This window comes from Priapulus caudatus, unplaced genomic scaffold, assembly GCF_000485595.1.
Source record: "Priapulus caudatus unplaced genomic scaffold, Priapulus_caudatus-5.0.1 Scaffold73, whole genome shotgun sequence".
Taxonomy (NCBI): Eukaryota; Metazoa; Priapulida; class Priapulimorpha; order Priapulimorphida; family Priapulidae; genus Priapulus; species Priapulus caudatus.
In genome coordinates this window covers 563062-576501 of record NW_014577134.1, presented here as the reverse complement: position 1 = coordinate 576501, position 13440 = coordinate 563062, and the positions used below count along the sequence as shown (strand labels likewise).

Genomic DNA, 13440 nt, shown 5'->3' with positions numbered 1-13440 from the left:
GCTAGGAGGGTGAGACACGAGGGGAGGAGACGCGCAGTGTGAGGGGAGCGAAATAGATGAGCTAGGCGAGGTGAGACACGAGGGGAGGAGACGCGCAGTGTGAGAGGAGAAAAATAGATGAGCTAGGGAGAGGTGAGACACCGAGGGGAGGAGACGCGCAGTGTGAGAGGAGAAAAATAGATGAGCTAGGAGAGGGGAGACCCGAGGGGAGGAGACGCGCAGGTGAGAGGAGAAAAATAGATGAGCTAGGAGACGTGAGGCACGAGGGGAGGAGACGCGCGGTGTGAGGGGAGCGAAATAGATGGGCTAGGAGAGGTGAGACGCGCGGTGTGAGAGGAGAAAAATAGATGAGCTAGAAGAGGTGAGACACGAGGGGAGGAGACGCGCAGTGTGAGGGGAGCGAAATAGATGAGCTAGGAGAGGTGAGACGCGCGGTGTGAGAGGAGAAAAATAGATGAGCTAGGAGAGGTGAGACACGAGGGGAGGAGACGCGCGGCGGTGTGACGAGGAGAAAATAATAGATGAGTGCTAGGAGAGCGTTGAGACACGAGGGGAGGCAGAGCGCGCTTGGTGAGAGAAAAAAATAGATGAGCTAGGAGAGGTGAGACACGAGGGGAGGAGACGCGCAGTGTGAGAGGAGAAAAATAGATGAGCTAGGAGAGGTGAGACACGAGGGGAGGAGACGCGCGGTGTGAGAGGAGAAAAATAGATGAGCTAGGAGAGGTGAGGCACGAGGGGAGGAGACGCGCGGTGTGAGGGGAGCGAAATAGATGAGCTAGGAGAGGTGAGGCACGAGGGGAGGAGACGCGCGGTGTGAGAGGAGAAAAATAGATGAGCTAGGAGAGGTGAGACACGAGGGGAGGAGACGCGCGGTGTGAGGGGAGCGAAATAGATGAGCTAGGAGAGGTGAGACACGAGGGGAGGAGACGCGCTGTGTGAGGGGAGAAAAATAGATGAGCTAGGCGAGGTGAGACACGAGGGGAGGAGACGCGCGGTGTGAGGGGAGAAAAAGGGAGAGGAAAAGGTGTGACAGGACGGGGTGGAGGTACGCAGAGTGAGAGGAGCAAGGGTTGAAGGAAAACGTGTGACAAGAGGAGGTGGAGGTACACGTAGAGAGAGAGAGAGAGAGAGAGAGAGAGAGAGCAAGGGGGGAGGAAAATATGTAAAAAGAAAGGGAGGAGACACAGAGTGAAATGCAAGGATAGTAGAGAAAGTGAGACAGGAGGGAAGGGTGAGGCATGTGGGTAGTGACAGGAGTGTAGAGAGGAGAGGAGAATGTGAGACAGGAGACAAGGACACGAGGAGAATAAGAAGGAGAACGGGAAGGAGAAAAGAAGTAAGGTGGGCAGGGAGAAGGCATGTGGATTGAAAATAGGAAAGGGCAGTAATGAGAGTATGAGGAATGGAGCGAAGTATGGAAGTGTAAGATGAAAGTGCAGCAGAACATTAATGAGTGGAAAAGAAGAGAAGTGAAACGAAACAAGTTGAGAAAAATCGTCGGTTACCCTAAGAGATGGGAAATAGTATGTGTAGTACTAGAATCAATAAATCTTTAACATTTCGAGCTCATATTACTAATAATTGGCTAAAATACTTTGCATAACTAAACAGAGTGCAGTGATGGCTAGTATTGCAATAGAGTTATCAATCGATGTCTCTGTCTCTCTACATATAGAGTAATAGGCAAATGTCCAGAATGGCGCCCAGCAACCAGGTGGCATCACTGCAGGAGGAGCTTATATCAGTGAAGCTGCGTGAAGCTGAAGCGAATCTATCCATGAAGGAGCTGCGTCAGAAAGTAGTTGACCTCGAACAAACTTGGCAGGTACGTAGGCAACAATTTATCCTGTAGGTGGCAGCATTTATTGCATCCTACTATTGATGTCTGTGCATGGGTCACAGGTCAGTCAAAATATAAACGTGCGTCATTATTTCTGCATCCTTGGTTTCTGGCATGTTATTTTCGATTGGGCATGTGTGCCTATCAAATTGTGGGTTGAATCTAATGGTGACTTTGTGCCACTTGCATAAATAGTGCAAAGATCGGCATTGCCCTTACCAAAACCATATACCTGTTTTGTGGAAGTGAATACTATTGCGAAATTTTAACCAGAAGTTGACACGTGCTTCTTGTAACGTGCTTGCTACGATGCTCTGCAGAAGCACATGGTCGCTATGAACATGGGCACCAAGAACCAAAGCAACAACAAGAATCAGATTCAGCAGCTGTACAGCGAGTTGATGACGGTGAAGCTGCGGGAAGCGGACACACTCATGCAGCTAAAGGAGGTGCGCCAGCGCGTGATGGAGCTAGACACACAGGTACGTGCTGCTGCTGCTGCACAGGCGGCCCACCGCATCGCAGTTGACAAATCGGGAGTGATTAAGAACAAAAGTTTGTTTTTACTCACGCTGTGCCGCAACCACCCCTTGTAATTGTCAAATGTCGTCAGGAGTGAATGGAATATTTGTTTTTATTCACAGTGTCAAACCCTCTTCTCCCAATTGTCAAATGTCGTCAAGTGTGAATAAAAACAAAGTTTGTTTTTATTCGCTTCTGTTGTCATGGTAATCTCTTGTTAATCATTATATGGCATAACAACATTAATATTATTAATAGAGAGTAGTGATTCTGCATTTATCACTGTGGAATAGATCAGCTGTGAAAAATATCAAGTATCTGCACGCATCTTGATGGATCTTTCTATGTACTGTGACTGGTAGAAAAGGCCGCAAAAATATAACGTTAATTAACGTGATTTATTCACGTTACTGCAGTGAGTGATGTGTTGTATGGTGATGTGCTGTTATAGAGTCAGATGAGTAGCAATCAGCTGAAGAGAGCTGATGAGGAGCAGGTTCTCTTGAGAGAGCAGTTAGACGAAGCTGTGTCCAGAGAGAGGAAGCTTCATGATGGCCTCAGAGGGCAGGAGCGCAAGTATGCTGACTTGGAGACCAGGGTGAGTTCCGCGTTGCATTTTCGACTGAGAGATTGCTTCCTATGCTTTAGCATCACTCCCTTCCTACAAATACTGTACATTGTTCGTTTTCTCTCTCACATCCTCCTACAGCTCTGGCCATCTTTCACTGCCTGCTGCTTCTACTCTTCTAGGTATTCCCCTTCCCGGCAAAGTTCACTAATGCTGTCTGCTTGTTTTTACAGTGTAAGGAAGAACAGATGATGGCACGTCTGCGCGAGGCCGAGCTCTCTCAGCAGCTTGCAGAGATGACGCAAAAGATAGCTGCGCTGGAAATTGGGGTAGGAAGTGTGTCTGTAGTTTTTCAACATGTATTCTAGCACCTGTGTGGAACAGTCACTATATGAACTCACTAAGTCGGACTGCAGTTGCCTGCATGTAACTTAATCACTGCCATAGTAATCCGTGATATTTCCATTGATTGATATGTAATCAAGCATTGTTCCTTTGTTGTAGAAGCAAGAACTTGTCACAATGGGGGCTCTGCACAAGCATGACAAAACTGACGAAATCAAGGAACTACAAGCACAGATTGCAGATTTGCAGACAGAGGTGTGCACACTTGCTTAAGCTTGCCCCTGGGCTGCCAATTAAATGCTGACAATAGCTGCCGTCGCCACCTTCATCCCTTATATTCACTTTCCCTCTCTCCCCTCTCTCTACCACTCTCTATCCCTCTCCCTCACTCCTATCTTTCTTTCCCCTACCTTCTCTCCCGTTCACTTTTTCCTCCATTCTTCCTTCCTTCCCCTATCCCCCTATCAGCCTTCCCTCCCCTATCCCCCTATCATCCTTTCCTTTCTCCCTTTTCCTCGCGTATCCTGCTTATCAAATGCCTTAGTTTGTCGCATGGGACTATGATTTTCAGTGATTAATTACCACTCCGTCCTCCATAGGTTGTGCAACTGAGGATAGACTCAAACTTTAAGACTTCACCAAGTTGCATCTCTGCATCGATACCCGTGGTGGATGAAGACGATGATGATGGCATCTTAGAAACCATCACCATGGAAATGAAGAGCCCTGCCCTCGAGGAGTTGGCAAGAGACTCGTCTATGGCGAACGGCCACGTTAATGGGCATGTGTCTCCGAGCAGTGGCCAGTGTGCGTAGGACAGCATCCGACATCAGCGCAGTTTCCGTGAACGTTTACGGCGCAGGCATCGCTGGTTGAAGCGAAGTCCACAAGAGAGCATAATGCAACGAACCCGCCGAACATCGTAACGTGTCCTTTCCTGTTTTGTTGGCAGATTAGCGAGCTGATGAGGAAATCAGAAGCTGTAGTGTAGAACATTAATGTGTTGCGTGCGAGCACTATCCTCTGCTTTACAAGCTAGGGCATCAGTGGAGCTTTCGTTGTTGCTGTCGGGCTTTCACATGTCGTTTCAGTGCAGCGTCATGGGGAGTTTGATGCGTTGTTAGTGTTAGCTGTTGTAAAGGGCGTGAGATGTATTCGGCCACCACTGCAGTGGGCTACTGTGATAAATATTGTTGAATGAGAAAGTGCTTTATGATTGTGTGAGTCTTGAGTGAGTGCATGCAATTCGTTAAACCTTGATTTGCAACTATTCTAACTGAGTAGCATGACTAAGCGTTTTTTAGTTGCTTGATTTGGTGTAGAAATCAGTGTAGGAATTGTGTAATAATAACTGCATAATAGTTAAAGTTTACAACGCTTTATTTTGTCCTGCGTTAACTCTTACACGCATTTAGCCAATACTGTGGCTACTCTTTATACTTAGAAATGGTAAGTTGCAGTTTCGTGTCAGCAGGTTGTAATGCATTGACCCCAGAGTCTATCTGCATCATTTACTCATGTTGTTTTTCTGGGTGAAATCTCAATTTTACTGGTGTATTATGATGTAAATTTTAACTTGTATATAAAGCCAATGGTGCTTATTTATTTTGAAAAGCGTTATACCTGTGTTGACACAACGTGATAAGAACGAATGATGTTTACCCAATGAAAAGGAGTGAGGATGATGCAAGAAATAGCAAGCTAATAGTAAACTCTAAACTGTGAGGAAAGTTAACAAGAAGCCTGATATGGGGAAAAGGAAAATAAAAACAGGAGTAAAATAGAGGATTTTTCTGATTAGGAAAAATTCATTTACAAATAGTTGGCTTCATAAAGATGAGAGTTTAGAAGTAATGTTGCTAAGAGAGGTCAGAGCTAAGCTGTAAGACAGAGGAAGGTGGAGAATTGTGTACAAGAAGGTGATAGATATTAGCTATAAGAGAGTGGAATGATTGAGAAAATTCGTTATGAAAAAGGATAGGTTAGCAGTGAGAAATAAAATGAAATGGCACAGATATAGAAAGCCAAATATGGGCAATAATGTCTGCATTTGATAGATTCCTCGAATAGTTCTGGTTGGTGACCGTTACGGGTTCATTGAGCAAAAATATCTGTAGTAGTCTCAGATAAGTCCTCCGACCTGCTCCTTATATACTACACTGTATACCCTTCGCATATCCATGCGACCTTTCTCGTCGTATCTTTTGCTCTGGAAAATCTCTGAGCATGTTTAGAAAATTCGATTGTTGAGAGCGTCGGGATTCTTTCTTGGTGTGTTCGATGTATGAGAACTTTATTCTACTAAGAAAATTCCTTCAGAAGAATATTCACCGCATAGTCATCTACAGTCATAGAATAGCCTCCGTTATTCTAGCAGAGTCACTCTGACGATGTGAAGATTGCTTGAGTACGTTACAACGTATCGTATTCGAGTTTATGTCAGATATTCATGTCTTCCTTATCAGACACTGGAGACCCGCCGCCTGTTGTGCAACTAAGGTTATTGCCTTCAAGCAGACATGCTGTATCAAGGCACCTGTAGATTGTATACTGAAGCTTCTATATTTGTACATGCTAATCGATGAGGAGAAAACTGCCGTAAGTCTACTGATATTGTGATCTTAGCTGCATCGTATAAGATCGTATATGCATGTAGCTCGGATGTTGGATACTGTCGAAATCATGGTGAAATCAAGGCAATGTGTCTTACATTATAAATACTGTATATAGCTCTCGGTGTGAGGAATGTGGAAATAAACAATTTACGTTATAATAGATGTTTTTTTTTTGGTTGTTTGTCCTTGGCGTCAGTCTTTAGTTTGGAAATATATCAAATCGTTTAAACGTTGAACTAAAATATTTGGCGAGGTGTGCTTGCTGCTTGTGTGCGCACCGTGTGTGTTCTGCCCGTGATGGTTGATTTATTTTTTTATTTTATTTATATAGGTAATTATAAACGCATACATGACAATCAATATGCACATAAATGAAATATGCAGCTAGGTAACTACCAAAGATAAATACAATAAGTATACCAAACGCACGTGCTTATTTACATTGTGATATTTGAACGCACAAACGTGTCAGATTTTTCCTTGGAACGGGTATAACCCTTGTGATGCATTTATATACCCGTTTTAAACATATACATTCGTAATATGAATACTCATTCCTCCATTGTTTTTTTCTATTAGATTGTAATATCTGTTGCAAATTTTCCTCTTGCCACACTTGAACTGCGAGTGAAACAGTGAGGAGCGCACACTTGAATTGACAGGCAGCATTTTTAAGATAAAACACATAGCTTAATTAGGAAAGGCAGAATCGCGTCTCGGTTTATTACAAGCATAATAGCTCTACAAGTAGAATAATAGCAAGAGCTCATAATAGAGATAATAGTTAAGAGGTAATAGAGCTCTATTATGAGCTCTTGATAATAGCATAGCATATTCCATCAACATCACCTTACTTACAGAGACGCCATAGAATAATCTCATTCCAACAACGTAACGGTCTCATTTTAATCTGAGTTATCCAGAGTAGCTGTACCCACGAGTGATGCAGAGTAACAACCAGTACCGTGATGTTACCAGCGAATAAAATACACGGGGGTGGCGGGCGAATTCGCCCTCGTTAGGTTCAAAATCGTCCCCGAAATATTGATGACGAGGGCGATTCTTTCGTGCGTATTGTGAAAGTGTCGCCCCCGTGAAATTTCCGACTGTTCCAGCGGAAACTCGAGAACCATGAGGCATTGGGAAGCCAATAAATTTGGCTATTAAAAAATAGCCCTCGAACTGTCAAAAGTAGCCCCCGAAAATGAAAAAAGGAGCCCCCGAAAATTGTGGACACCTAGAAAAAAGAGACCTTGACACCCCCCCCCCCCCGGCTGTGACTAGACGGCCGACTAGGACCGAGCGCCACCTAGAGGGACCTTTTTTGCGTGTTAAAAATAACCAAACACTGTTAATAAACACTTAGCTTGTTTTATCCGTATTTTAATCATAAAATCTCAAATCGCTTCGAACCACAGAGAGAGAGCGCGAGTGCGGCCCCCTCCGGGGGCCGAAATATCTTGCCTAGGGCCCAAAACTAGCTCATGGCGGATCTGCTAACTCCAGGCGCTGTCTCTATAGTACCCTATTTGTTTATAAAGTGCGCTGTATGCTCGTGAAAAAAACTTTCTGTTGAAAATGCAGAACAAGCCAACTGTTGATGGAGCACCGCATCGGGCGATACTATCTGCCGGTTCTGGCGGCGTTTGGCCAGCAGTCACGTGAACGACACACCTGCGTGCGCGGCTGTCGTGACGTCACTGCGCCGGTCACGGCACACTTGCGCGTGCGCCGAACGGCGGAACGTTAGTAGACGGTAGCCAGTGTCGACAGTATGTAGGTTGCTTATCTGTACAGCAGCTAGACGCCGACAACTCTCACGTTAGCGATGAAGTACGGCTAAGAACAGCGATGACAACGACACTGTGCTGGGAGATTGACACCCGGCGATGACGACAGCGAGGACGATGATGTCGCTGTCGACTATAATTCGATAGTGTGCAATTCGAATTGCAGCGTCGGCTGACAAATGAGGAAGCTACTGCCAGAATGGCCACGGGCGACTCAAAACAGGGTGAATCCAGCACAACCGGCTGCTTAATGGACCAACTCGATGACATACGCGCCGAAGAGGTACAGTATTCGCTTTTCCGATCGCGCGCCTGCGTTATACATGGCATCGCATATTATTTATGTCGCGTGACATCAAAGCCCCCACACAATCAATGATGATGTTGCCTCCTGCTGTTGTTGTCAGGTGTGGCAAGCGAGTGTCGTCCAGCATTGTAGTAGTAGGGGCAGACAGTGCTGCTTTGTCTGCCTAGCTGCTCCCCCGCACGCGAAACACCTGCATATTAACACTACTGCGGAATAAACACGGAATATCGCTAAGACAGTATCGTGTATCTAGGTCTGTGCGCTACAATATAGCGCTACAATAGCCCAGCTTACAGTCATGTTTGCGCGGTTAACCCTCTCGGTGGTATATGCGCAGGGAACAACTGAGAAATAAGGCTATTTTATACACTGCTTACATTCAATACCCTCTAAAATATTTATATGTGTATGTGTATGTGTATATATATATATATGTAGCCTGTCAGATCAAAACATGCCGTATGACTCAATTCGGACATTATGAGTTAGTAGTTTTATCAGAAAGACCATTCAATTCCGGTTATTTTGACACCAAGATCTTCTTCCTATGTCACATGGTTAGGAAGTTATGAGCATTTGAGTAGTGGGAATTGGGCCGATTTTGGAAAACAAATTTCAGAGTAATTAGGTCATAAAGTTCAAGTTTGTTTTCATTTGGCCCTTATTTGGACAAAAATCTGAAAAATATGTTCCCATTGAGCTAGACACATGAATTTTTGCATGCACGTACCAGACATAATAACCATGCACTGTAGGTATGAAGTACGAAAATGGTAGCTTACAGTTAAGGTAAGTAATTCAGGTAATTAATTAGTGTAATTAAAACATTAACTAATAAACACATAAAATAACATTAATAAACACATAAAGACACACTTTTGGCCAGTTTTATTGATGTAACATCGAGCATGGATAACTACTAAAGGTATTTATGACAACAAAAATCGGCTTTTTACTACTTTTAGATGAAAAATCGGCTTTTTACTACTTTTAGGTGAAAAATTACCTATAACTCAGAATGAACATTGAAGTCCTACGGCATGTTTTGATCTGACAGGCTACATACACATACATAATGTGTGTACGTGTATGTGTACGTGTATGTGTACTATTTGCGCCCGACGCAATTTAAATCTGCAACGTCAATTTGGCACATTGCAGAAACCAATAACAATTGATGGGAATGTTGACGCGCTTGATCAGTCAGGTGATTATTTGGCGCATCCATGCATCAGCATCTACCATAGTGCGTGCTGGCGAATTACGTAGATATAGATCGCGTGCGTGCGTGCGTGCGTGCGTGCGTGCGTGCGTGTGTGTGTACACGTCAAACTCTGCAGTCAAACGGTTGTGTTATCTATAACAGAAAATTTCATTTTAAATATATTGATTGGTCTGCTCTAACCCAACAGCTGATATTCGTTTGGTATGTTTGAACTGCGCTGACGCACTGTTTGCTTGGGTTTATGTCATCCGCGTGTCGATTCCAATCCCACGAACCGCCAGCGCATGTTCCACAATAATATTTGCATCAGACCATTTCAGAGCTGATTATCTTAAGGTGGTGTGCACCTAGCTAAAGCAAACAGGTATAATCCGCATAATCTGCGTGGTCAAAGGTATGTGCTCAGCTGGGACTGCTGGCTATGTCGGCTATGATTGGACAAGTTGGTCATGCATGTTTACTTTCTGTTGCCACCCACCCAAATAGTGGCTATATGCTATTAAATGCGATGCATCTACATTCGAACAGCGTGCGGAGTAACGATACTTATATATATATATATAATAGTGAAGGATCCTTGCCCGCAGGTATATAGCTTTCATGTATAGCGCGCTGTGTAGCTACCGGGATACACCCGCACCCATGCTGGCCTACTCATCTACGCCGAATACCAACGACGTTACGTGTTCCATTTATAATGAGAACGCGTGGGACAGCTAGCGCTAGTCGTGATGTAATATAAAGTCAATCTGTCCTCCGCGTCGTGCCGCTTGCTTCCGCCGCTCTCTCATGATGGGATTTCACCTATGCTGCCGTAATTAGCGCACTGGAACAGCGCATGTCAGTATGAATAACGCCAAGGTTCTCGTTTGCATAAAAAACATTGCGCGACGAAAACGTTGTGTCACTATATATAGCGCAGTGTGTGTGTGTGTGTGTGTGTGTGTGTGTGTGTGTGTGTGTGTGGTGCTGTGTCGTGCGTGTGTGTGTAGCGCGCAGTGTGTGGTGCATGTGTGCGTGCGTAGCGTGCGTGCGTGCGTGCGTGCGTCGTGCGTGCCGTCGTGCGTGTGTGTGTGTGTGTGTGTGTTGTGTGTGTGTGTGTGTGTGTGTGTGTGTGTGTGTGTGTGTTTGTATATAATCTATGAGTGTAGCGACGGAAGCAGAAATTCGTTAATCTACAGTATTATGATGCTGACAGTTCATAGTGACTGCATGTAGATTATATCGTGTAATTAGTTATGGAATAAGTTCGTCTCGCTACGCATGTAGGCCTACGTGGTGCGTTCGTGTGTAGGTCGATCGAACTATTACTGAATTTAAACAATCGTCGTTTTCGTTTACCTAGTTTCGTGCTTGTATAACCTGTTTTTGCTTTCACAAATACGCCTAGCTATATTTCGGCAAACACTGAACGAAAGCGGATTATATTAAGGCGTTTCATGTGTTAACTAGATGCAAAGCGCGCCCCCGGAACTCGTGATGTACGGTCGCGATAACAGGTCCCTTCGAATTCAAAATATAACCGAATAATTAGACTGAGATTCAGGATATGGAGACTGTGTGTGAGTCTGGAATGGGGGGAGGGCATATAAATTAGGCTATGTGTCAAAAGGATAACATCGTTAAAATATTTATGTGAAAATTATATAAATATAAATTTATAAGATGTATGGTTTACAAACAATACGTAGAGTGTGTGACATCATCAAACAATAGATAGCGAGAGAAGAGAGAGAGAGAGGAGAGAGAGAGAGAGAGGAGAAGATAGATGAGATGAGAGCAGAGAAAGGAAGAGCAGCAACAGAAAGAGGAAGAGAGAGAGAGAGAGAAGAGAGAGAGAGAGAGAGAGAGAGAGCGAGAGAGAGAGAGAGCAGCGATAGAGTGAGGGAGCGGGGAACCGGTGAACATATGGAGAGAGGGGGTGCAGAAGAAGTGAGAGAGGGGCGGAGGGATAATAGGTGACATAGAAGGAGATAGATAGATAGATATGAATAGTTAAGATAGATAGATAGACTAGATAGATAGGGTAGCTAGGTAGTAGGTAGGATAGGTAGACTAGATAATAGATAGATAGATAGATAAGGATAGGTAGGCTAGGTATGGTAGGTAGGTAGGTAGGTAGGTAGGTAGGTAGGTAGGTAGGTAGGTAGATAGATAGATAGATAGATAGATAGATAGATAGATAGATAGATAGATAGATAGATAGATAGCGAGGGAGAGAGAGCGAGAGCGGGAGAAAGAGAGAGAGAGAAAGACTGCGAGAATAGGAGTGACAAGAAACAGGAGAGTGTGAGGGAAAGTGAGTGAGAATGAAAGAGAGAGCGAGAGAGCGAGTGTGTGCGTGTGTGCGTGCGTGAGTGGGTGTGTGCGTGTGTGCGTGCGCGCGCGCATCCGTGTATGTGTGTGAGACAGTGCCGCAACTCCAGCATAGCGGGGCTGTAGAAGACCACTAGTTCCCGTAGACGTCAACAAGCGACGAAGTCCAGTAATCAGTTAACGGCCCGCATGAATGAACGCGCCGATCTTAAAATCCGTCGAGCTGTGAAATCGTTGATATCGGGTGTGCGCGTCGATATAGGCACAACGGACAGCTCCAATCCGAACAAGAATGCCGAAGAGACGTAAACGCTTGACGCAGAAAGCATAGAAAATTATGCGCCAAATTAAGAACCGGCTTTTAACGGTCGGCTGTTGTTGCCGGGCGGGGCAGGTGTTGCCGGTAAAGGGTTACACTAATTATTTACACATCGTGAACGTTCTGAATGGATGTGGAGCACCTAGACGGATTCCTTGTGGCTTGGTACGTCATACCCGTTCATATGATTTAACGCGCTTATGAGCGTATGAGTGAGATGACTGCGCCCGACTATGGAAGGGACGAGGTTTTAGCTCTAACGAAATGGTTCAAATTTAAGTGCGTTTGACTGATAAGCTTATTATAACCGAAACGCCTGCGGAGTATGCAGAGCAAATGCGGGGGAAAAGTTTCCGAATATATCAGAACCCTCTTATTTATAAAGCCACTATAAGATACGTGACAAGTCATTACCGTTCGGTATTATCAGGAGTAGATTCCCTATTATCTACTCCTGGTATTATTGTACGAATTCATTTTACTGTGCATACACACGTGGCACTATGTCTTGTGCTGACCTTCCGTATCACAGTACTTACCACCAGTCTCTGGCGTGCTATATGTTGTGTCCGTAGACCGCAGTATCTAAACACAGTAGCCACAGCATTATGAACCGTTCTCGCCATACCTGCCACTGGTTTTTCTGGAGAGCCGGGAGCGCTGAGACCTTTGCACTTACGCTGGCGTGCGGCTCGCCATAGCCTCTGTGCTCTATCGACGTAGCTGCCGCACCTGCTGTAAACACATTCAGCTTCTCGAGTGGACGAGCGTGAATGTAATGTACATTTATACTTTGTCTGCCAAAGTCGATATGGTGTTACACGCCACGTAATATACGCCAGGTAGACGCGTGTGTGTACACGTTCTTTTATGAACATTGAGGCGCTCTCTCCCTCCCCCCTCTCTCTCTTTCTTGCTCTCCTACCCTCGCTCTTTCTCTCACTCTCGCTTGCTAGCTCGGCCTTCCTGGCTCGGTCTCTTTCCCTTCTCCTTCTCCTTTTTTTTCTCTATAATTTTTTTCTCTATTTCCCTTTCCGTCACTGTCGCTTTCTTTCTCGCCTTCTCTCTCTCTCGCGCGCTTTCGCTCTCTCGCTCTCTCTATTTCTCTCTCTTTCTCTCATTCTCCCATAGTACGTTTATAGAATAGTTAAGGTAACTGAGCTATTATAACCGCGTTCTGGTAAGCCTATTTCTGTGGATTATGCGCGTTTCAGCATTGTGAAGGGCCGCATTTTTTCGCCTGAGTCTTTTTTTATGGAGAGAAATTCGGTGCAGGAGTTCCGCTACCGACAGTGTGGCCAACAGCCGTGAGCCCAATAGCGTGCGCACAGGCTATCGCCACAGCTTAGGCCTACTGTAGTCTTTGTCACACGAAGGATGTGATCGCCAGCCATCGATTATAAGCTCACATGATCAACGTGATTTGCATATAAAGCTGTCGTCAAGTATGGCGATTGTCTTGCATAAGCCATATATATATATATATATATATATATATATAGGGTTAGGGTATATATATATATATGTAGCCTGTCAGATCAAAACATGCCGTATGACTCAATTCGGACATTATGAGTTAGTAGTTTTATCAGA

General features: G+C 44.8%; 2 protein-coding genes across 10 annotated transcripts in view; both read left to right on the top strand.

Annotated features, from left to right (window-relative positions):
* Positions 1–6052, top strand: part of LOC106821438 (ecotropic viral integration site 5 ortholog-like) — a 74125-nt gene extending 68073 nt beyond the window's left edge. For all 9 annotated transcript variants that reach the window (XM_014826239.1, XM_014826240.1, XM_014826236.1 and 6 more), the window contains 6 exons: positions 1676–1825; positions 2161–2322; positions 2814–2960; positions 3164–3259; positions 3435–3530; positions 3875–6052. In XM_014826239.1, coding sequence (XP_014681725.1) covers positions 1676–1825; positions 2161–2322; positions 2814–2960; positions 3164–3259; positions 3435–3530; positions 3875–4090 — 867 coding nt within the window. In that variant the 3' untranslated portion in view covers positions 4091–6052. The remainder of the gene's footprint in view (positions 1–1675; positions 1826–2160; positions 2323–2813; positions 2961–3163; positions 3260–3434; positions 3531–3874) is intronic.
* Positions 6053–7634: 1582 nt separating this feature from the next.
* LOC106821448 overlaps positions 7635–13440 on the top strand; it is a 15880-nt gene continuing 10074 nt past the window's right edge. The window contains exon 1 of the mRNA XM_014826261.1: positions 7635–7963. Coding sequence (XP_014681747.1) covers positions 7880–7963 — 84 coding nt within the window. The 5' untranslated portion in view covers positions 7635–7879. The remainder of the gene's footprint in view (positions 7964–13440) is intronic.